The 25,480-nt window shown below is 40.3% G+C and overlaps 1 protein-coding gene across 1 annotated transcript; it reads left to right on the top strand.

Moving 5' to 3' along the window:
* The first annotated feature begins 436 nt into the window (after positions 1-436).
* On the top strand, positions 437-24,791 carry LOC124777063 (DNA-directed RNA polymerase II subunit RPB7). Its single transcript, XM_047252336.1, has 8 exons — positions 437-597; positions 858-967; positions 1,044-1,203; positions 2,959-3,009; positions 24,101-24,166; positions 24,311-24,382; positions 24,462-24,495; positions 24,592-24,791. The coding sequence occupies exons 1-8, from the start codon at positions 586-588 to the stop codon at positions 24,606-24,608; spliced, it is 522 nt and encodes a 173-aa protein (XP_047108292.1). The 5' UTR covers positions 437-585; the 3' UTR covers positions 24,609-24,791.
* Positions 24,792-25,480: the final 689 nt, after the last annotated feature.

Here is a 25,480-nt window from a genome sequence, read left to right on the forward strand (position 1 = left end):
GTGTGGAATCTTCTTCCTACGCAACTTAAGTCCACAAAGGTAACATTTTTAAATCTCGTGTATATATTAAGGCTCTGTTTATTTGTGCTTCGTACTACTTTATTTACAAACGACCAGATTGGCAAGTCACGTCGATGTTGAACAGAGAAGACGATCACGTTTGAACTTCTCAGCTCATGTGGCCTTCTTATGAGTTGAGATCACTATGTCTTTCGTTTCGTTTGTTGCAACATCATTTGTCCCCACTAATAACTCGAAAAAGTCGTTATTTGTTGTCACTGTTTTCATGTCATCGTTCATCGAAGTCACTGCCTGAAATTTTGCGCCTGGTTTCACTACGCTAGTTATTTTGTTTTGCTGTCAGAGATAACATATCGTTGGGGCCATGTGGTAGTCATATCCTTGGTGGTAATGATTTTACCTATGAATATCTTTGAACTGTTTACAATAGGTTTGTAGCTTAACGTTTGTATTTGTTGTTGAGGTTTAGTGTGCAGTTGGTGCGGGTTGGTATTTCGGAGATGCTGTGACGCTGTGTAATAAACTGTTTCGCCCAGCAAGCGGTTTTACACACACTCCTTAATAATGTTTTACCACGTAGGTGCCAAGAACAACATTGATATTGATATTAATGCTCTATTGGTTCCTCGAGATTCATAAATTTTTGATTGTATGTTCATCTACCGACTCGGTTTGATTTGTTGATGGTACATTTAATAATAAGATTCACTTTCTCATGACCCAAAATTTCACTGACACTGATTTCGTGTTCAACAGTGTTGTACACATTGCCGTTGAGCGTTATTTTATATTCCTTCAGTAATTCGGTACCAGCAGTATGTTTTATTAACTTTCAGATCTCCTTGGAGCATGAGATTCTACTTCATCCACGGTATTTTGGACCACAGCTTATTGAAACCGTGAAACAGAAGTTATATACTGAGGTTGAAGGAACTTGCACGGGAAAGTAAGCAACATTTTGTTTTACTGTGATGCTTTTGTATTAGCAACAACATGTATAATATTTAATTTCCTTTTTCCAGGTATGGTTTTGTAATAGCCGTTACAACAATAGATCATATAGGTGCTGGCCTCATACAGCCGGGCCAGGGCTTCGTTGTTTATCCTGTTAAATATAAGGCTATTGTGTTTAGGCCTTTTAAAGGAGAAGTTCTTGACGCCGTCGTCACCCAAGTAAACAAGGTATAAACGACTTTAAATAATAGCCGTTTGCAAACAACACAATACACAGTTAAATACCTATAAAAATAGTTTAATTTCTGGAACAATACCTTGTAGCCTAAATGAAACAAATTTGCTGTCGAAAGTATCTGCTGTTGTGCAGGAAACTAAATCGTGTTTAAAAAGTATTTCGACAGTCACTGATGTTTCCATCATGACTGGAACATCCTTTTCAAGAGGTTTTTCACTCATTTGCAGATTTTTGCTTTTTACCTGTTGTTAGATTAGGCCTATTCAATTTTTTGTCTCTGAACTACTTTATTTCGAAGGATTTAAGTTTACTTGATGTTAAGGTTGTATTCAGATTATACTCGTTTTATTTCTAAGATTCTGTGAGCTGCTTAATCCTGGAATTAAATACTGAGTTTCACTGTTGCGTATGTACAGGTTAACACTATATCACGGAAAAAGAGAGAGAGAAAGCAAGCAGCCTGTGACCACTGGAGGTATTCTGTTTTGGTTGTTTTATTTTCGCATTTAGATATACATTCAGTTTTTAGTCCAAAATCTCAAAGCCTTGTCCTGAAATTTTTTTTTGTCACTAGGCAGTGCCTCATGTTACCACAAAGCCGTAACTCAACAAATACACACACACACAAACACACAATTCTAACACATGTAAGTTTGCTGGATGATGTAGGTTTAAACCTTTGAAATGCATTGTGAATATGAATATAAAATGACTGGTGATGGTAAACTTGTTTCATTTGATATCAATAACAGTCCCGGTAAAGCTTAACCTAAAATGTTTGCATTTAAAGAAGAGTCTACTGTAAAATTTTCTGTCATGAGGAACACACATTTATTAGTTGATTGAAATGCTCGTAACTCTGTTGTGGGTGACTGGAGAGAAAGAGTAGCAGCTTTACCAGCTTCTTATTGTTGCACGTTTGTCTATAGAGAAAGCAGTTCTGTAAGCATTTTTCTCCCATGTAGGGGTGACAACTAATTGACATCCTGTCCATGTTGCTCAAGTCACCAAACTCTGACATTAATTTATTTTAAGTGAAGTCTAATTTGGTTTCAGAAATCTGTGGGTGAAAATATTTTACATATTAACTACAACTGAAATTTTCAGTGTTGTGGATTAAAGTACTCTGTGCACACTGCAGCTTGGTACTTTGTGCAGGGCATTCCTGATGTCGGTTTAATGGATTCTACTAATTCCTCTGTATCCATCACCCGCTGCAATGAATGCAAAGCTACAGAGCACATATAGTTCAATGTATTTATCATTATAAATAATATGTAATGAAACACAACATGAATGTTAACACCTTTGTCAGATATTGAAAATGTAATTGTTTCTGTGGTTTTTGGTTTACAGTGTAGGGAAGGGATTCTGACGATTTTCCAGACTTTGTAATCTTCATAAAAGTTCTGTTAATACAGCAATTTTTAGTCCGTAGCAGTTCAAAGGAATTAATATATAACAGCTGTAGTTTGGTCAATTATGATCAGAATGTGACAAAAAAAAAAAAAAAAAAAAAGAAAAAAATATTGTTTCAGCATAAGCTCCTGACAGTGTGTTCTTATTGCTAATGACACAGTATGTGGCTGTAACCTATCCAGATTCCTTAAGTTGTGAGTAATGTTGTCTTGTATGTTTACTTTCTCTTTCCTGGACTAATTTTAGTTACAGGTGATTAGTATAGAGTGTGAAAGCCTTTCATTTTATTGAACATCACTGAGGTTTCTAAACCATTACTTTTTCAGGTTGGGATGTTTGCCGAGATTGGTCCGTTGTCATGCTTCATTTCACATCATGTAAGTTTAACTTTCTGTACAGAAATTTTAGATAATCTGCTGTGTTTATGTTTTCCTAGATGAAGAGTGTAAAGGGGTTTTCAAAATAACTTTTTGCTTAATTAATTGGATATGTACCTAGTAAATCTCTTAAAACCTGATGGCTATTCTTGTAGATAACAACACTCTTTCAATACTAACAATATTCAAATTGTAGTAAAACTTAATGGTGTGCCCTGTGCTCTAACTTTGAAATGTATGTTGTTAACGTCTACCACGAGCGGTCATTGGAGATTATGACGGCGAAACAGATGATGTGTATAGAACTACCACTTTAATTGAGTAGGTGCTAGGTGCAATCAGAGTGGATTTTTGGACAAAAGTACTTCTGTTTGCAGGGACAAATACAAACAAGTAAAGATTAATATTGCCCAATTTTCACTTTATATTTTGTCACAGCTTGGTGTTTCTTGCATTGATATGTATACTGCTGGATGCAGGAAAACAAAAGATGAAACTATTAGTTGCAAGCTATTTTAGCTTCTGTCTGTACAACAGATGTCTATCACCACAACAAATATTTCACTTTCATATGTGTTGGCTTTGCCAATCATAACCAAATTGTAACCTTCCATTGTAACATAGACATTGTGGTGTACTGAATGTCAGTCTGTCAGAACATAGATTTAATATTCACATTCGTTGGTTTCGCCTTCATTGATACATACCCAAATAACAATGAACAGATGTAAATCACAGTGTGGCTGTCACCTTCCAACCTTCTGCCATGCTAAGGTAGTCTGTTACCAAAACATAGGTTCTGCCTTTTTGGTGAAATCACTGATAAAATTGTAACACAGTGCATACGTGCTGTACATATCAATTAAAAAAACCTGTATAAGTGGCAGAGATTACAGTGCACTTATGCTGTCAACAACTCTTCCCCCCAGCTTACTGCTGTTGGCAGTTTGTGTCCATTGGCTGTAACCAATTGGGTCATAGTATACAGTAGCCAGTGAGAATCGTTGAATCTGATGAGTCGTTTTGGTTGAAGATGCTTTTGTTTTTTATGTGGGTGGCACGAGATTGGCGATTGTTGATCTGGCTGTTACGGATATAAAGTTGGTTAGTGGTTTTTGTATTTCTTGGGTTGTATGTTTCTTGGAATAGGACAAGATTTCTTGGGATATTGTTTCATTTTCCAGTGTTATAGTTTTGTTGTGAGATGGCAAAGCTAAGGAAAGTATGTGTAAGAAAACTGGTTGTGGTGCTGGACTGACATGAAGTGTGGTCCGAGGTATAGGTTAGGATGAAATGTAATAGTTTGGTTATGAACTGAAGAACCAACGAACGTGACTAGAGCAAAACAGGCTATGGTGATAGCCTGATCTGTAGCATAGCCCAGTGCTCGTATTGTGGGGTATTTTCGAAATGTCCCCATTTCTGAGGTTGTAATCGCGCAGGAGTCTGAATACAGTTGGAATTTTATGGTGTATTCTGTTTTACGACAACATTCTGCACAATATATTGCATTATCCCACCACATAATGTCATACACTCCACTTCATGATGATATTTATTGAACACGGTTTTCTCCTTGCTTCTGCCACCTTGTCTAATCATCCAACTCATAATTCGTCATGTTCACTTTCCATCATTCACCGCAGAGATAGTTTTGAATTACAGCACACAGTGAGTTTTGTACATCTGATGAAGGACTGAGCCTGAAAGCTGAATACTGGTAGCATTCTTTTTCATTGTGCCAGACTGCACCTCACTTGCTCTATGTGGTGAGAAGCAACTTATCCTTTCCATATTGTTGTTATTCCCTCTTGGAATTCCATTGTTTGATTTTAAATATAGAAATTTTGATGTAAAATTCAGCAAAAGGGTTGAGAAACAACGTATTATGAGTAGATCAAAGATATAAAATGGGTAGAACTCCTACAAGATTATCCACTGAATTAGTAATAGGGTTACATTCTGATTAAAATAACTTTTTGATAAATGTTTCAACTACATGGTGTACAACTTCGCTTCCGCCGTTTGCCGATAGGTGCCGACAATGGTAAGTAGCGGTTGAAACAAACAGATCGCAGACGACTGGCACTTAGCTTGGACCTCAGTCAACAGAATCTCATTCAAACTTTAGTCGATTTGTGTCTGCATCATAAAGTTATTCTCGTCATTTGTGGGAGGTGTTAGTGTTTTGTTTCAATATGAAGAAAATAGCAGCTGAGTCTCATCAAATGCTCTCAAGTACATACCGTGAGGATGCTATTAGTAAAAGAACGTGTCGTGAGTGGTTTCAACGCTTCAAGAACAGTGATTTTAACATTGTATACCAGTATTATGGTGGAAGAGAGAATGTTTTTGAAGTTGCAGAATTGGAGACATTGCTGAATGAAGACTTGCATCAAACTCAAGAAGAAGTGGCACGATTAGTGGGAGTGACACAACAAGCCATTTCAAGACGTCTCAAGGCTATGGACATGATTCAGAAAGAAGGAACTTGGGTCCCGTGTGAGCTGAAACCAAGAGACGTTGAACAGTGTTTGTGAACAGTTGTTTCAGAGGCATCGCATTGTGACCAGGGATGAAAAATGGGTTCCCTAAATGCAAAAAATCATGGGGATATCCCAACCATGCTTCCATGTCAATGGCCAAACCGAATATTCATGGCTCCAAGATAATGCTCTGCATTTGGTGGGACCAGCCCGGCGCCGTGTTCTGTGAGATGTTAAAACCAAGTGAAACAATCACAGGTGCTCGTGATCGAACACAATTAATGCATTTGAGCAGAGCATTAAAAGACAAAAGGCCGCAATACAGCGAGAGGCATGATAAACTGATTTTGCAACTCTACATCGCTTGACCCCACATTGCAAAAGAGGTCAAAACGTACTTGGAAACGTTAAAATGGGAAGTCCTATCCCACCCACCGTATTCTCCAGACATTGCTCCCTCTGACTATCACCCGTTTAGATCAATGGCGCATGGCTTGGCTGACCAACACTTCCGATCTCATGAAGAAGTCACAAATTCGATCACTTCAAAAGATGAACAATTTTTTTGACGCGGGATTCGTACACTGCCCAATAGATGGGAGGACGTAGTGGCCAGCGATGGAAAATACTTTGAATGTTACATGTGTAACCAATTTGTTTCGTTAAAGCCTCAAATGTTGGGGGGAAAAAACGGTGGAAGCAAAGTTGTACACCTTGTAGTTTAGTAGTTAGTGCCAGCTGCCAGCCCATCTTAGTCCCCCTCAGGGGGCTCACAGTCCTTTCGTGAGTACGTGCCTAGTGAGCACGGGGCGTCGAGCTATTGCAGCCTCCCTTCTTTCCCGGGCTGCATTTCCTTTCCCTTCCCCTCCTTTCCTATCCTTGCTCCTTCCCCTCCACCCTCTCTTCTCCCTCTCTTGGTGTCCTTGTTTATGTTGGCCCCACTATCCTCCTGGTTCTGTTGACTTTGCGATTTGGTTTTGTTGAGTAATTACCTCATCCTTTTGGCATTCTCTGGCCTTCCTCTGGGGTGTGACCTCCATTATTAAATTTATATTCCATAGTGTGAGCCATTTCGGGAAGAGCACCTTACCTAGTGTCTCCGGCGTGTGCCCTCCTAGTTCCTTGCATCTTTTCCTTCGTGTCGTTTTCTGATGCTAGGGTACATAGCCAACACGGTAGCCAGCCCGTGTGGTGGGGTTGCTATGTACCCTTTTGGTTGAGCCCCCTGAAAACACAGGGATCACATTTCTGATACCTGAGCTGTGACCTCCTCATATAAGCCAAGGAGTGGTTGCTTGTCATCCTGGAGCATCGGAACTCCCGGCAATGGCCACTGTGCCAGACGGCCCGTGCTGTGGCTGGGTGGCGCCCGTGGGGAGAACCCCTGATTGGAGTGGGTGGTATCAGGGCGGACGCTATGCAAATGAAACGCATATGGGTCCAGAACTCTGGCCGTTCTTCTATGGCAGTCTCTTTGAGTGGAAGTGATTCTTTTAGTGCTGCTTCTTCTGCCCCTTCGGCCTTCCCTTCCATAGCTACCCCCTGGGAGGAGGGTCAGACTCATCAGCTAGGGGCGAAACCTTTACCCCGCTTTCCGGTTTGCACCAGGATTGATGGGGATACTTTCACCAGTACCAAACCTTTATTTTTTGTAGAACACATTGGAGACAAGTTTGGCGAAGTGGACTCTCTTGAGTAAGATGCTGTCAGGTTCGTTGTTGATAAAAACTGCTTCAGCTGCCCAGTCTGTGGCCCTTCATGCCTGTGACCATCTTGGCTCAATTCCTGTGTCCATTACCCCCTCCCCCCCACCAGTCTTTGAATATGGTTCAAGGTGTAATTTTTCACAGGGACCTCATCCTTCAAACTGATGAGGAACTTACGGACAATCTAGGATGGTGGGGTGTTCACTTTGTTCGGCGTATTCAAAAGGGCTCGAAGGACAATCACATTGATACTGGTGCCTTTATCCTGGCATTTGAAGGGGATACTCTCCCTGAGAAGGTCAAGATTATGGTTTATCGATGTGACATGAGGCTGTACATCCCACTGGCTATGAGATATTTTAAGTGCTTGCGTTCTGGACACACGTCTTCCCACTGTTCAAAGACCCCTCTCTCTGGTGACTGTGGACATCCGTTCCATGAGGGGAGTTGCTTTGTCCGCCCTACTGTGTGTGTGTTAATTGTCATGGCGATCATTCTCCACGTTCACCGGATTGCCCGGTTTATAACAAGGAAAAGAAGATACAGGAGTATAAGTCCCTTGATCGTCTAACCTACAATGAGGCTCGTAAGAAGTATGCACGTCTTCATCCTGTGTCATTGATGTCTAGCTATACTTTAGTTACATTTTCAGCCCTTCCTCCCCCTTCGATAACCCAGTCCCGAACCCATCTCCTCCCCCCCCCCCCCCCCTCCCCTGCGGTTCCCATGTCCTCCTCTCCAGGCGCTGCTCCCCCTCCCCAGTCGGGGAAGTGTTCCACTTCTTTGGCCCCACTTCTTTGACGTCTGCCAGTCAAGGACGCCCCTCCTGGACCCCCCCTTGCCGGCACCTTCCAGGCCAAAGGTCTGCTGCCACATGACGACTACGAAAACCACTGACTGTGGGGCCCCAGGTCGCCCACTCTCTTTCTGTTTCAGCTGGCTCCTTTTTGCGGCACAGCCCTCCTGAATCTCAAACAGAAAAGAAGAAGAAGGATAAGTCTTGGGACAAGGAGCCTCTGGCGTTATCAGAAGTCCCGTTCCCACCTTTGCAACCTGACACTGACCTGCTGTTCAAGGTTGTCACCCCCTCCTTGTCGGTGATGAATAGTGACCTGGTGGCACGACTGGCTTTAGCCTGTTCACCCCCCCCCCCCCCCCCCCCCCCATTTGAATCATTCTGTGGTTATCCAACGGAATTGGAATGAATATTACCGTCACCTTCCGGAGTTGAAATCCCTTATTTCGTTTTACTCTGCTGCTTGTTTGGTTCTTCAGGAATCGCATTTTACTGATTATCACTCATCGAGCCTCCGTGGGTTCCGTGCTTTCTGTCAAAATCGGGTCAGCCCCCTGCGGGCCTCTGGTGGCATTTGTACGTTGGTCCATACGGACGTTGCTAGCACGTGGATTCCTCTTCAGACTACATTGGAAGCAGTTGCTGTTAGTATCCACCAGGACACTGGGGTCACAGTTTGCAATCTGTATCTTCCTCCTGACAGGACTCTTACACCTGCTGCCTTAACTGCCCTTCTTCAGTAATTTCCTCCTCCCATCCTCCTTGTCGGGGATGTTAATGCTCATCATCCCTTGTGGGGCAGTGCATTTCCATCTAGTCAGGGTCTTCTCATAGACCAGTTTCTTGCAGACTGTTGTGACTTGGCAAGACAGCCAAGCCACTGTGAGGTAGCCAAAAGGCACGCATTTAAGCTCACGCAGGCTGGCGTGAGGTCTGGAACAGTTAAAGGAATAGAGACTAGCAAAAAAGGTACATAGCTTCTGGAATACTTAACTTTAATCCATAATTGGTGAACATCGGTCTGACGGCACATGCATCACAAGATAAATAGCAAAAGATAATGGTGCCTTGCTAGGTCGTAGCAAATGACGTAGCTGAAGGCTATGCTAACTATCGTCTCGGCAAATGAAAATGTAATTTGTCAGTGAACCATCGCTAGCAAAGTCGGCTGTACAACTGGGGCGAGTGCTAGGAAGTCTCTCTAGACCTGCCGTGTGGCGGCGCTCGGTCTGCAATCACTGACAGTGGCGACACGCGGGTCCGACGTATACTAACGGACCACGGCCGATTTAAAGGCTACCACCTAGCAAGTGTGGTGTCTGGCGGTGACACCACACAGACCACGACTTGTGCCTTCTTAATGATCGCTCCCCTACCCATTTCAGTGCTGGTCATGGTACCTTTTCTCCCATTGATCTTTCTCTTTCTTCTCCCTCCCTCCTCCCTTCATTGCACTGGTCGCTGCACAATGGCCCAGACTCCATTCATAACCAATTGCTTCAAAATCTCAGTGCTCCACAATGACATCTTCTCCGGGTGCTTACCACATTTGGCTCCAGGGTGACTTCCTTTCTCAGTGGAGGGGTAGCATTGTGGTTCCCATCCCTAAGCCTGGTAAGAACCCTGTTTGTCGAAAGCTATCAGGCAATTAGTCTGACAAAAATTGTTTGCAAATTACTTGAATAGATGGTTGCCCGTTGACTCAATTGGGTCCTCGAATCTCGGGGTGTATTGTCCCCTTACCAGTGTGGCTTCAGAGAGGGACAGTCTCCGATTGATCATTTACTTTGCTTGGAATCCGCAGTTCGGCAGGCTTTTTCCCAGTGCCGCCATTTGGTTGCAGTATTTTTCGACCTTCGCAGGGCCTATGACACGGCTTGGCACCATCCTATCTTACTTACGCTTCATGAGTGGGGTCTTTGGGGCGCACTCCCGATTGTTATCTGCCAGTTCCTGTTGCATCAGTTGTTCGGTTTGGTACTGTTTTTAGTTCTCCACGGACCCAGGAGCATGGCATCTCACAGGGTTCCGTATTGAGTGTACTTCTTTTCCTCATTGCTGTAGATGGACTTTTGGTTTCCGTTGGTCCTTTGGTCACACCTGCTCTGTATGTGGATAATTTCTGTATTTGGGTTAGTTCCTCTTCAATGGCCTCTGCAGAGTGACAGCTTTAGTGTGCTATATGGTGTGCCTCTGCATGGACCCTCTCACACGGGTTTCAATTCTCTCCTTTAAAATCACTGGTGGTCCACTTCTGTTGCCGTACTACGGTCCGCCCCGATCCAGAGCTCTACCTCGATGCACAACGATTACCTGTGGTCCCACAGTTTCATTTCCTGGGTCTTCTTTTTGACAACAAGCTCGCTTTGCTGCTTCACATCGGACTTCTGAAGATAGGATGTTTCCCTAAACTCAATGTCCATCTCTTTCTTGCCCATACCTCTTGGGATGCGGATCGTTCAACTCTTCTCCGCCTTTATCGGGATTTAGTGCTGTCTCGCTTGGACTATGGTTGTTAAGTTTATGGTTCAGCTGCTCCTTCCACACTGTGCCTCCTGGATCTGATCCACCATCGTGGTATTCGTTTGGCCACCAGTGCCTTCCCTACTAGCCCTGTTGATAGTTTCCTGGTTGAAGCTGGGATCCCACCCCCCACCCTTTTCTGTTCGGCAGTCCCAGCTTCTGGTTTCTTATGCAATCGCTGTCTGTTCCTCTCTCACTCATCCTTCCTATTCTATACTGTTCCCAGACCAAGGACATCACCCACCTGATTCCCACCGGTTGGGCTCCGCCTTGCGTCTCTTCACTGTGATTTTGAGCTTCCTTCTTTGTCTCGCCTGTACTGCATCAGAGGTGGGATATTTCCTGCCTCTAGTATAACCTTGGGGTTGCCCACTTGCTGACTTCCCTTTTTTTGTTTTCACCATTGACAACACGACTGTACTTTTATGTTTTTTAGCCGTTTACCTTTTATTGTTATGACTCTTCTGATATGTAAATCTGTCCGAATGGACCACCTTTGAAACAAGGGACTGATGACCTTGCTTTTTGGTCCCTTCCACCCCAGTCAACCAACCAACCAATGGATCTTAGTTCTTTCTCAAGCGATACATGCTCGCTGTGCTGCCTATTTTGTAGGTACATACAGGGCCTCATCTAGTGTTGTGGCTGCACAGCAGCAACACTCCCTGCCACTGCAATCTGTCAGTCAGAGTACAGTGTTATCACTGAAAATATTTGGTTACGAAATTTTCATTTAAATTTTATAATGCGCACCCAGGCACCGTATTTACTCGAATCTAAGCTGCACTTTTTTCCTGGCTTTTGTAATGCAAAAACCCGCCTGCGGCTTAGAATCGAGTGTAAAGTAAGTGGAAGTCCTGAAAAATGTAGGTAGCTGCCACCACAACTAACTTCTGCTGTCGAATATATGTAGAAATTATGTGTATATATATATAGAATATATGTAGCACTACATAGGCATGCTTTGCAGGCACAAAGATAAATACTGGCTCCAAAACCTCTGCGTCAGTAAATAAATTGAAAGAAATGGTAGAAGAATGTAAACGTTATGCCACTTATTCTTTCATGTTTGCTGCTATCTCATTTAAATCCTGTCTGCATAATTAACTACGAAACTAGAGTGAGACAACAGCAAACACTGAAGAATATACATATCTTGTCATGTCTGTATTCGTATTATTCTTATGCTGAATAGCGATACAGTCAGAAATGAAGCACGGCAACTGACTAGATTTTTAAATCTAAGATGACTCTAATTTGTGTGCAGAATGTGATGTACTAAAGAGCCGTCTGCAAAGATTTTCAAATAGAGATAAATTTTCGCTAAACTCTCGTTCAGAACATCATATATCATATGCAGTCTATTATTTGGGTTTTGTTGATCATTATCAAAGAAAGCAGCAGTCTAAGTAACAACAAATAGCAGTCTTGCCATTGTTTCGCTTATGAGACAATTCCTCTCTCTTCTTTTTATTGTAAGCCGCGGTAGCGCGCATAAAAGCAAGCCGTGCCGCGAGCGGCGACAGGTCGTAAGTACTCATTATCAGAATGCGACAAACAATGCACGACATTTTAAAATAATGCAGTTTCAGCTTAGAGTGACGTAAACACCTATAACAAAGAGAACGACACTTATCAGATCGAAGCAAAATAAGCAGTTGGTTCGTACCAAACGAAGCACGTGAAAAAGGAAGGATACCCGTACAAATAAGGATGGAGCGCCTGACGCATAGGAATGGCTAGCTGGTAAAGCTTAACTGCTAAGCTTACGACTCGAACCAAACTACTGTAGCTGTATCTTCATCTAATCGACCTAAATTGTGTCTCATGTTACAGTGGACCAACTTTGTTTCGATTTGGAGGTGTGGTCTAAAACTTTTCTCTCCCCTTGAATTTTGAGTCTCAAATTTCAGGTGTGGCTTAGATTCGGGAAACATTTTTTTCCTTGATTTTGAGTCTCATTTTTCAGGTGCGGCTTAGATTCGAGTAAATACGGTACTTCACCTGTTTGGAGTATAGAGCAGATGTAGTGACTGTATCTTGTCAAATTAGAGGCAGCCAGTGGGAGGACAGCATGTACCCAATGCACAGATTTGTCTTTATTCTGCTAGCATATGATTTAACCCCTTTTTCTGGGCAGCCTTTCTTTTGCATTATGCTTTTATTGCATATTGAAGTTTCTGTTGCTTTTGGTAACAACATACGAATTACTCATTTTGTATCAGTGAACCTTTCTTCTTTTTCTGCTTCTGCCTCTTACGAGTACATTTCTGAGTGAAAGAAGATACTTAGGCGATTATTACGGTATAGTTTGTTGTTGAGTATTCCGCATAATGTGCCATTTATCAACTCAACATCACACATCGCAGTAATTTAATCATGTAAGTGAGCTACCAGAAATGGAATTTGATTACAGAAATCCACATATTTTACAGCTATTCATACGCCCTGCAAACCACTGTACTGTTTTTAAGGGGATACATTGTATGAATATTATACACTGCTCATATTCTGTTTGTGTATCCATCACTCCTCTCCATGACCCTGGTGCAGCAACAGTAATTAATTATTCCAAAAAGAAAAAAAAAAATTACCTGTTGCAACAGAGACTATTTTTCTTTTTGGAACCATTTGTGTATGACATGAGGGAAAAGTGACTGTTTGCATGCCTCTTTAGATCCTGTGACTGTCTGCATCCCACTTTAGGCCCTGTAATTTCTCTCATTTTAATTTCTCCCCTTTCCTTTACAACAAATGCAGTGGATCAATTAGAGCTGCTCCACTATGTTTCTCTAATATTTATTGGTCACATCCACAGCTGAATGGTTAACAATGCTGCTTTCAGTGCAGAGGGACCCACGTTCGATTCCTTTAGCCAAATGAAGACAGTGGTTTAAATCTTCACCCGATCATTCTGATTTAGGTTTTTCAAGATTTACCAAAATTGCTCCAGACATATGTAGAGGTGGTTCCTTTGAAAGTGCATGGCTGATTTCCTTCCCCGTCCCCCGTCTTTGAATCATTCCGAGCTTGTGTTCCATCTGTAATGGACTCAATGTTGATGGGGCGTTAAACGCTGATTTTGCATCCTTCCTTTGATACCTGGTACCACCTATCATTTATTTATCAAGTGGGAAGGTCTGGAACAGATCCCATGTAGCCCCTTAAGGCCAAATAAGGAAATGCTGGAATAAAGTAGCAGTGGCACCATTAAGATTCATGTCCTGGCAGTAACTGCAGGAAGGATTGGCAATAAGCTGATCACATATCCCGCAACCATAGATTGCCCCTTGTATTGCTTTGTAGGCAGCATTTGGCTTATTGGATAGGCCTATGGTCTAATCCTTGAGTGGTTTGACTTTAATATTTATTCTCTTAAGTTCCTAAAGGGCCATTCTATGCTTAGTGGTCTGATTTCAAAGAAGGTTCCTACATGATAATTACAGATTTTGATGTAATCTTGGTGAATATTTGTACATGTTCCCAGTAAACATTGGCAAAGTTTTACTGTCATTAATTTAATATGTGCCGAGATCAAATAATGTGTATGACCCCATAGCACAGCTTTTAACTGTGTACCCGCAAGTTTTCTCCGACTTAGATAGGTACCTAATATCTCTGGCAAAACTAGACCATATTGTACCAACTTCTGTGCTCTCTTATGTTTAATAATAAACAATACTTCATATGTGATATTCATATGGGTAATCAGGGTGGCAATTCTGCTGGAAAACCTGGAATTCTAAGGGAATTACATTTTACTGCAAAAAATTAAGGAAACCTCAGGCTATTTCAGGAATTCCATAAAATCTCAGGGAATTCTGTGTTTTTACCCTAGAAGTGGAGTTTAATTTTACTGAGTTTTATAAATCACCAGTTTTAAAATACTTAAAATTTTGAAGTGTGTTAATTATATGATTATTACTCCATATAAATTATCGATGTTTAAGAACTGTGGTGAAACTACTGCTTATGGCTAGTATATCTCAGACCAGAGGAAAGAAAAGTCATTATTGTGACATGCAATCTCCCCCTCAACCGCTCTCCTCTGCTCTCGGTTAATTATTATGATTTCTCTTGCTCCCCATACCTGGACCTGGAATTCTCAGTGAAATTTTGTTTTTATTTATTTATTTTAAGTTTGAGTAGCCATCCTCAAAATTTGAAGCAAATGCAGCCATTAAATAAGCCACATGAAGAAAGTGTGAAGTTTAGCTTTCCATGTGTATGAAAGTGTGCATGTAATACACCTGTGCTTTGCATGTAATACCATACCAACACAAGGTCTTAGTACTGTATATGGAATTTTTTATACTAAAAGTCATGGAAAGTCACCTTGGAATGAGGTTGAAGAAGTGACAAGCAGTGAGAGCAATCTTGCAACTGCCAGAATAGGGAGATTCTTATGCCTATAGATCTGTTTCAGTTCTGCAGTGAGAGCATTTATGGTAGTGAAAGAGATATATTAACATTGGATCTCCATCCTGTACAATACAATGTATGCATTTATGAGAGATAGTGGAGGACAGGAAAAGTGTGAGAGGTTTCACTAAGCAGAAGGCGGCTTTAACAAATCTTATCCGCCCACCTGGCACAGAACATACATTTTACTGCTCATCAAATAGTGACAAGTTGTGGGTTCGGAACAGCATATTATTTCAGTTATTCCAACTTCATCAGTGACATCAGTGACATTAGTGACAGTGGAGGCCTAGTTTTTCACATGATATTCAGTAGAAAATTAATGAAGCCTAAAAAAAATTGAAGTAGCATGAAATTATCATTAGTGCAGGATCCTAAAAGAAACCTCTTGTAACCTTTGATGTTTCTTTTAAAAATGGTTCACCTGAATTGGGTTCCTATGCTGAGGAAATTCAGCTGTGGCTGCTGTTGCACAAGTGTTGAGCCTGGCTCCTGTGGCAAAGGGGATTCTGATTTTCTCAGTTTAAAAGAAACCAGTGGTTGTCAAGCCACCATGTTCCGTGGTGACACATCTATAAAATTTTTCATTAGTACACTTATGTTCCATATAAACTGTGAAGTATCTAAACACAAAATATCCTATACTTTAAACTATAATTAAACTAGCACAGCCTTAGCATTGTTGTGGTCTTCAGCCCAGAGACTGGTTTGATGCAGCTCTCCATGCTACTCTTATCCTGTGCAAGCTTGTTCATCTCTGAATAACTGCTGCAACCTACATCCTTCTGAATCTGCTTAGTGTATTCATCTCTTGGTCTCCCTCTACAATTTTTGTCTCCATGCTTCCCTCCAGTACTAAATTGGTGATCCCTTGATGCCTCAGAATGTGTCCTACCAACCGATCCCTTCTTCTGGTCAAGTTGTGCCACAAATTGCTTTTCTCCCCAATACTATTCAGTACCTACTCATTAGTTACATGATCTACCCATCTAATCTTCAGCATTCTTCTGTAGAACCACGTATCAAAAGCTTCTATTCTCCTCTTGTCTAAGCTAATTATCGTCCATGTTTCACTTCCATACTTGGCTACACTCCATACAAATACTTTCAGACAAACTATAAATGGATCCTTTACAAAGAATGTCAGGCAGACTGTTATTACCAAGATTTACATAATGTGACAGTGATGTAAAGCTTGAAGGCAGTTTATGTGTTGCAGCTGTTCTGCAACAATTTTATTACAAGATCTCCACCTTGCTAATGCACAGCTAAATTTTAAACTTTAGTACTAGTTTGACTCTGTACCTATTACAACAGGAAATCTGGCTGAAATATGTCATGATGAGTTGCAATGACAGATGCCCTTTTCTCATGTAATTTTTCAAGTTCTTTTGACTTGGGCCCACGTTATGTTCATCAGTACTTTCGATATTACCTTCCCCATACACTGCTAAGCAATTGTAAATCATAGTAAGCAATATCAGATTTAATTTGAGTATCAACAGAGTATAGGCACATTTTCACAGTGCCTCCAATTTGTTGCTGCTTTTTAGGGCCTTATATGCTCACATCGCAATACTAAGACCTTGTGTTAGTAAATGACATGCAAAGTTCCAGGCTTATTACACACTTACTTCCAAATATGAAAAAGCTAAACTTATTATTAAACTTTAGTGAGTGCAAAAAATTGTGGAAGATGACCTGTTTTTGTTTCTTTCAAGGAAATATCGTCAGAACTGGTGTAACTCAAAGTTACAGAAAACTCAGGGTTGGGCTGTTGGAAGCTGTGCTGTGGGGTAAAACCAATAACTATATACCTCCAAGTATTAAATTGCCAAAAGTAAAACTGTGCCAATGTTCATTGGGAATGTGTAGAAATGTTCACACAAAATTTCATAAAACTTCAAATTCGTCATGGGGGACCCTTTCGGCCACTTGGTGAGGGTTGGGCCTATGTAATGATTCATGAATACAGTTTCGCCTTTTCTTCAACAATTTCCATTTGTTTCCTTTGTGTCTGTTACATTTTCATGTAGTCTGTTATTGTCCTGGTGGGATGTCTCTGACTTCCTTCTGTCCCTTCAGTTAGACAAAAACAAACCTTAAACATATACCGTATTTACTCGAATCTAAGCCGCACTTTTTTTCCGGTTTTTGTAATCCAAAAAACCGCCTGCGGCTTAGAATCGAGTGCAAAGTAAGTGAAATTTCTGAAAAATGTTGGTAGGTGCCGCCACAACTAACTTCTGCCGCCAAATATATGTAGCGCTACACAGGCGTGCTTTGCAGGTACAAAGATAAATACTGGCGCCAAAACCTCTGAGTCAGTAAATAAATTTAAAAAAAGGTGGAAGACGAGCTTTTTTCTCCACCCCGAGTTTCGACCACTGCATTTTCGTACATTATCCAACAAAGTAAATACAAATTTCGTATTGTTCATCTTCGAATGTAGCAGCATTTCAATGTAGTATGAAAATCAGACTGGCAAGACTGTTTGGGATGTTTGTCAATATGGCCAACTCTACGTTCTGAATTTTTTCCTACCTGTGAGAAGAGACGGTTGCTAATAGGAAATTTATGAATTGTGAATCACGTGCAGTATTCTCATCACCATAAGAATAATACGAATATAAACATTTTGCCATATATTCTTTCGTGTTTTCTGCTATCTCATTTAAATCCTGTCTGCCTAATAAACTACGAAACTAGTGTGAGACAGCAGCAAATGCAGAAGAATATACATATCATGTCATGTTTATTTTTGTATTATTCTTATGCCTAATAGTGATACAGTCAGAAATGAAGCACGGCAATTGACTAGATTTTTAAATCTAAGATGACTCTAATTTCTGTGCAGAATGTAATGTACAAAAGAGGCATCTGCAAAGATTTTCAAACGGCGAAAACTTTTAGCTAAACTCTCGTTGATACGCAGTCTATTATTTCGTTCTTGTTGATCATTATCAAAGAAAGCAGCAGTGTAAGTAACAACAAATAGCAGTCTCTTGCCATTGTTTCGCTAATGAGACAATTCCTCTCTTTTTTTTTTTTATCGTAAGCGGCGGTAGCGCACACAAAAGCAAGCCATGCCGCGAGCGGCGACAGGTCATAAACACACATTATCAGAATGCGACAAACAATGCATGACACAGTACAATAACGCATTTTCAGCTATGAGTGACGTAAACACCTATAACAAAGAGAACAGCACTTATCAGATCAAAGAAAAATAAGCAATCGATTCAAACCAGATGAAGCACGTGAAAAAGGAAGGGTACCCGTATAAATACGCCTGACGCATAGCAATGGCTACCTGGTAAAGCTTAACTGCTAAGCTTACGTCTCGAACCAAACTACTGTAGCTGTATCGTCATTCATTCGACCTAAATTGTGTCTCATGTTACAATGCACCAACTTTTTTCGATTTCGAGGTGCGGCCTAAAACTTTTCTCTTCCTTGAATTTTGAGTCTCAAATTAGACTCAATTTAGATTCGGGAAAGTTTTTTTCCCTTGATTTCGAGTCTCATTTTTCTGGTGCGGCTTAGATTCGAGTGCGGCTTAGGTTCGAGTAAATACGGTAGCTGTGCTGTAGACTTGGCCGCTCCAGAGTCTTGTGTGTGGCTGTCTTAACAGATGCATCGTAGTTTCTCAGACTTTCAGCAAATCAGTTTGCCTTTCATGCTACTGATTTCAAATGTTTTGTGACAGACTTAAAATGCTGTAAGTTCTTCAGGTTTGCTGTTGGATCCTAAAATCAACTCAGTTCGATATTTCAGTGATCCAACTGTTTGCCATCTTCAGGAGACTGCTGCTTCTGCTCACGAGTCACATTGAGAACTGATGGCAAGCTGCAAATTCACGTCCTATATAGGCGTCTGTACTGTTCACGGCGCATGCGCTGCCCATTACGGTTGCTGCCTTCCAAGACTGGGCAGATGGTGCCGCCCTTAGTAGAACAGTGGCGAGAATGATATATCATACTTGGGGATGATTTTTGAACAGTCTGACTGGCTGCGCCGAAGAAAGTTCATTTTTGATGCGGGATAGTACAGGATTCCATGGCCTACTAAGAGGAAACCCATTGTCTCTATTAATTAAATTATCTGCCAACCTAATTTCAATTGCTTCTTTGTAGAAACTATTCCAAATCCCGGAAGTGTTAGCAACTATAACATTTTTGTTAAATTTCATACCATGTTCCTCATTTAAGCAGTATTCTGCTACTCCCAGTTTTTCTGGCTGTTGTAGCCTTTTCCTCACACTTTTCATGAATTGTGTGAATTGAACGGCTGATATAAGCCTTCCCTCACTGACATGGAATTTTGTATACACCGGGTTTCCTGAGCTCCACATCATCTTTCACAGAGCCAAGTAGTGCCCTAATCTTGGAAGGTGGAGAGAACACAATCCTAATGTTAAAACTCCTCCAGTCTTAAACAATATGCCCCCAGCATAAAGAATAAAAGCCACCGATCTATGTTCCTCTTCATGCGCCTCCGATGACAGTCCAAACTCCATAGCCTGACAAACCTGCTTCTCAAAGTATCCATTTTCCTTAAAATCAGCCATCAAATGCGCAAGTTCTTGGCTTAAGCTGTCTGCGTCAGAAATGGCATATGCTGCGTACCAAAGTCCTAAGGACGCCAACTGCGTTGGTGTGGTGGATGACAACTCTCAGAATCCGCTCCCGGGATTGTAATGACTCCTTACCCTCTCCCTTAAAACCCGCATCCTTTCGTCTTTCCCTCTCCTTCCCTCTTTCCTGATGAAGCAACCAGGGGTTGCGAAAGCTTGAATATTTGTGTGTGTGTGTGTTTGTGTTTTTTATTGCGTCTATCAACATACCAGCGCTTTCTCGTCTGGTAAGTTAAAACAAAAAATGTTTTGAAGAAAGGTGTCAAGAAAGCAACAATGTTGCCAGTAAGAGAGAACATCATCAATTTGTAGCCCTCGGTTCATATCGGCAAAGTTTCTGATGACACAGTGGTGCAACCTTGCTTAATCTGAAACTGACAGAGTTGTTAGCTGACCATTACATTGCTTGTATGTATGATAATGGATGGTGCATCAGCAACATTATTGACATATAATTGGAACAAAATGATGCACTGATAAAATTTATGCATTCCACCCAACTCATTTATTTTATTGGCCCGAGAGGCAAGATGCTTGTTGGGTACCAGAACAACACATCATTTCCATGCTCTCTGTTCTTTCAGTATCATCACCTGACTGACAGCATCCATTTACAGAAAATTTACCGCAGAAAGTAGCTCAAAAATTTTGAAAAATGTAAACTGCAATGTTGAGAATTTTAAAATAAAAATTGATATTGCTTTTTGCTTGCAGCCTATGTGAAATACGTCTACAGATTTGGGATCAGAGATGAGATAGTTAGCAAATGGCTTTATAAGGAAACAGATACCATCAGAAGGCTTTGGAACCTAAATTAAGAATCCAAATTACTGGTTTAGTATCCTGGATGAAGAAACCCACCTGTAGCTTGTACTGCTCAGCTGTCGAGCGTGAGCCCTATGACGAGGGGGTTGACGGTTCATCTTCTTGAACTGGTAGTGACAATTTCATCATGGACCAGTGCAATATAGTGAGATATTATTTGGCAGCTTAAAAATAAAAACCAAATGCAACAGGACATGGATAACAGTTTGCTGCAGTGTGTTCCTTTGCTATGGTACATTAACACAAATTTGTCCATCATTTTTATGTATTATTAGCGCACATTGGAAAATTGAACACGATTTTCTGAATGCTTGAAAACATGCTTCTCTCTCTATCTGTGATTCGTTTGAAATCAGTTATGGAAAACAGATTTTATAAAAGCAATCTGAATGTGATCTGTTTTTGTAATTAATATGAAAATAAAGTTTGAACTAATTTTGAAGAAATTTGGAAAGCAGTACGCAAATGATATTTTACGCTGAGGTGACAAAGGTCATTGGCTAGTGATACGCACATATACAGGTGGCGGTAGTATAGAGTACAGAAGGTATAGAAGTACAGTAAATTGGTGGAGCAATCGTATGTACTCTGGTGATTCATGTGGAAAGGTTTCTGATGAGATTAACGGAGCACAATATGAAGTAGAATTACCTCTCACCACCGACAATGCAGTGGCCAGCAGCCTTCACTTATCCGTAGAGTTTTCGGTTCTAACACACGAGCAACACTGCTTGAAATAACTGCAGAAGTCAATGTGGTACATATGATGAATGTGTATCCATTAAGATGGTGTGGCAAAATTTGATGTTAATGGACTATGGCAGCAGATGCCCGACACAACATCGCCTGCTGTGCTTCTCCTGGGCTCATAACCATATCAGTTGGATCTATATAATTGAAAAACTTCGGCTTGATCAGATGAGTCCTGATTTCAGCTGGTAAGAGCTGATGATAGGATTCAAGTGTGGCACAGACCCCACAAAACTATGGACCCAAGTTGTCAGCAAGGTACCGTATAAGCTGGTGGTGGCTACATAATGGTTTGGGCTGTGTTTACATGGAATGGACTGGGCCATCTGGTCCAACTGAATTGATCATTGTCTGGAAATGGTTATGTTTGGCTACTTTGAGACCATTTTCAGCCATTATGGACTTCATTCCCAAACAACCGTAGAATTTTGTGGGTGACAGTGTGCCATGTCACTGTGCCACTATTGTTAGTGATTGGTCAGAAGAACATTGTGGACAATTTGAGCAAATGATTTGGCCACCTGGATCGCACTATGTGAGTCCCAACAAACATTTATGGAACACAATTGAGAAGTCAGATGATGCACAAAAGTGTTCACTGGCAACACTTTAGCAATTTTGGATGGCTCTAGAGGCACCATAGCTCAGTATTGTTGCAGGGGATATCCAGTGACTTGTTGCGTCTGTGCCATGTCGAGTTGCTGCACTGTGCTGGGCAAAGTGAGGTCCAACATAATATTAGGAGGTATACCATGACTTTTGTTACCTCACTGCATATTGTAATTCCATTTGTCGTTAAGTCGTTGTGTCCAAAGTTTCATGTTTATTATGCCTTTAATCAGTGAGATATAAGAAATCAAAGTGAAAACTTTATTCATAGCCTGATTTTTCTGGCTACTTTGTCCCTGTTAATGCAACACTGTTAATTCATCTTGTAAATTAAACCCACTGTTTGGAAGGGAGCTTAAAAGTGTTGTTTAAAATGAGACTGGTTTGAAGCTTGAACAGAAAATAGTATTTGTAAAAGAAGTGTTGAATATACCGTATTTTCACAAGAATCGTCTTTTCCACAAATTTGTATATTATTGGAAAATAGCAGGCAAATGAAATTTTATGTTACACGTCCTTGTGCTACAGAGCTATTGCACATTAAGTTTCACATTCAGCAAGCATTTACTCTACAAGATGCAAGAATCCAAAATTTACAGTTTTTTTCTTTCTTACGTTAAATTGAGGGATTTTCTAATGAGTCCAGTTGGAAAAGCTTTAAAGAATATAGTTTTTTGCAAAATCAGGTTGAAAATACTGTTTTTTTTCACATAATTTATTTAGTGTTGAAAGTGGCACATAAATGAAAGCTTATATTTGAGAATCTTGTGTTGTTAAGTTACTACATGCCAAGTTTTATGTTCGTCATTCCTTCAATCCCAGAGGCATGAGAGGTCAAATTTTGAAAATTTTTTGAGTGGCTTTACCTAAAATTTTCTTGCTTGATATGACTTGTAAAATTTGTTTGATTATTATTCTTAAGAGAAAGCATGAAGGACTATAAGGTGGACAAATTTTCTTTCTTTCAACAAAATATTCTTTGAGATATAACAGCTCGAAGTCACCAGAAATTCACATTTGCTCTGTACAAAGTCACACGTGGAGTCAAACAAGTGACTGTATCTTGACCAGTATTGCTTTGATGAATGTTAAAAACTACCAATGTTCAATGGGAACATGTGTGGATGTTCACATAAGATTTCATTGAAATTCTTGATGGTCGATCTGGGAGGCCAAGGTGAGTCAACGTGGAATGATCTGTAGGCAATAATATTGGAGACTGGACAAAAGTAACTATTTATTTTTACATTTTTCATAGGTTGCTTTGTAGTTTTAGCTTGCGTAATGAAAAATTCCGTGTGTGTGGTGTGAATGTAGACATTGAGCTGCATTACAAGTGAGTCTAATAGCACCTGTAAAGAATTGTCTTTTCTGACCAGTGTTAATGCACTACAGGGTTCAATAATTATTCCACATCTGTTCTTGCTACAAGTAAATGGTATTTCTGCTTTTATCAATATATTTGTTTATTTTCCCTTATGGTACAAGCATTACATTTAACTTCATCTCTCAACATGTGGTTCACGAACATTTGTTACAATTGTTGTTGTTGTTGTTGTTGTTGTTTCTCTCCACACTTGGCCTGTTAAATGGGGGGGAGACACTAATTGCATGGTAGGACACATCTTCACAATTTATGTGATAGAGTAATGGAAAGTAAAACAGTTTTAAGTATTTTTGCTTGTCCATATTTGTGACAATGTGAAATAGAAATATCATCGTATGTATCCTACCAAATGCAAATCGTGTTATGTATGTGATAGTTAATTCTGAAATGGAAATGTTTGTTGGTGAGCCTGCTTTGTATGTTTTCATCTGTGGGTCATGTAAATCAGTCGTTCCCATTAAGATCAGCACTTACTGGTATGTTATTCATGAATAAAAATGTACAGTGAAGACAGAAATCCCTAAGCAGTTAGACACGTTAACAATGGCTTCATTGGCTCCCCTCTGCAATGTGTTACTTATGACCTACCATAGTGTTGGAATAAATGTATCATTCATCAGTATAGTTTTTGAACAAAGAAGAGTTCCCAGTACACAACTTAACTTTGTTTTGGTATGCAGCTACAATAACAAACATACATACTGTCTCTATATCAGAGTAAACATGGAAATCGAGTTTCCTTACAGATTGAAGCTGTATGTTGTATGAGGACTTGAATGCAGATGTTTGCCTTTCACAGCCAATGTTACATTCTGAATCATCCTGTAATGATTTAAGGCCCTAATATGACAGTGCTATCACCAACCTATCTCTCTTTCATCAAATTATACTTTTGTTTCTAGGAAGAGCCTAAATATCTTTAACTTTTGGTTCTTTGTATGTTTGTTGCAGTCAATTCCTGCAGACATACAGTTCTGCCCCAATTCAAATCCAGCATGCTACAAATCAAAGGAAGAAGTAAGTGTAACTAAGTTATAATTTGTTGAAGTTTGACATGATTGGTAAACACAAGTTGCACATCATATTACAGCAGATTACATCAGATATGTGTTGTGAATTAACCTGAGTTTTAAAATACATTTAAGATTTCTGTGTTTGTAGGATATTGTTATAAATCAGGATGATGAAATTCGATTGAAGATTGTTGGCACACGTGTTGATGCCTCAGGAATTGTAAGTAACCATTGTAGTAGTTATTTTCTCCATGTTTTTTTCAGTGTAGGGATAATGAATATTTTATTTTTTATTTCAGTTTGCAATTGGGACATTGATGGATGACTATTTGGGTAAGTTTATGTTTTTTTTTTTTACTGATGTTGCAGATACTTCAATTTTAAATTAAAAATAATATTTTGACCAATTTTATTGAAATATTTTTTCAGGTCTTGTGGGCAACTGATATCATTCCAGGGAGTGGCCAGTGGTGTCATTTTTTAAAATATTATTTTGTATAATATGTATAATCTGATGCCTATCACTTGATAAGGTGTTTGTTTGTAATGAATGTGAAATGTTTGTAAAAGCTGAACTCGTCAGAAACTTCTGTGAAGGAACTGTTACATTATATTAATTATGGAGTACATATCATTATTTTTCTTGTGTAGAGTGTGTGTGTGTGTGTGTGTGTGTGTGTGTGTGTGTGTGTGTGTGTGTGAGTACCACTCATCTACAGTTAATGGTAGCCATTAAGTTTAGATAAGCTTTTATCAACTCCTGGCTGAAAGCAAGGGAGAACTACAGCTCTTATTTTTCTCAAGGGCATGCGACTACAGCTCTTATTTTTCTCAAGGGCATGCGGCACTACTTTGTATGGCTTAATGATAGTGACATCCGCTTGTGTAAAATAATGTGGAGGCAAAATAGTTCCCCATTGAGATCTTGGGGAAGGGGGAGGGACTACACACGAGAATGTCACCAGCAAAAACAAAACTGGTGTTCTGCTGATTGTAGTGTGAAATATTAGATCCATTAACTGAGTAGGTAGGTTAGAAAATTTGAGGAGGGAAATGGATGTGTTGGAGTTGGATTTAGTGAGAATTAGTGAAGTGTGATGGCTGGAAGAATAGGATTTCTGGTCAGGTGAGTGCAGATTTGGTTTTGAAGTATCCTAACTGCCGTGTGTGCTCAGCACTTCCTGGTCAGTTTTGAACAGAAAATATTTGGAGAAAGTTCTTGAAAGCTTGTCACTGTTCTGCCCATCGATCAGTCATTGTCATGATTTCCAGAACCTTCAACTGTTGATGCTGTAGATACATCTTGTGGGAGATTACT

This window comes from Schistocerca piceifrons, chromosome 2 (assembly GCF_021461385.2).
Source record: "Schistocerca piceifrons isolate TAMUIC-IGC-003096 chromosome 2, iqSchPice1.1, whole genome shotgun sequence".
Classification (NCBI taxonomy): domain Eukaryota; kingdom Metazoa; phylum Arthropoda; class Insecta; order Orthoptera; family Acrididae; genus Schistocerca; species Schistocerca piceifrons.

What these genes read in the sequence shown, in the direction of transcription:
- LOC124777063 (XM_047252336.1), top strand. An exon ending in GAAGGAACTTGCACGGGAAA is followed by an intron (nt 968 to 1,043) that starts GTAAGCAACATT and finishes TCCTTTTTCCAG; the next exon opens with GTATGGTTTTGTAATAGCCG. An exon ending in GCTACAAATCAAAGGAAGAA is followed by an intron (nt 24,167 to 24,310) that starts GTAAGTGTAACT and finishes CTGTGTTTGTAG; the next exon opens with GATATTGTTATAAATCAGGA.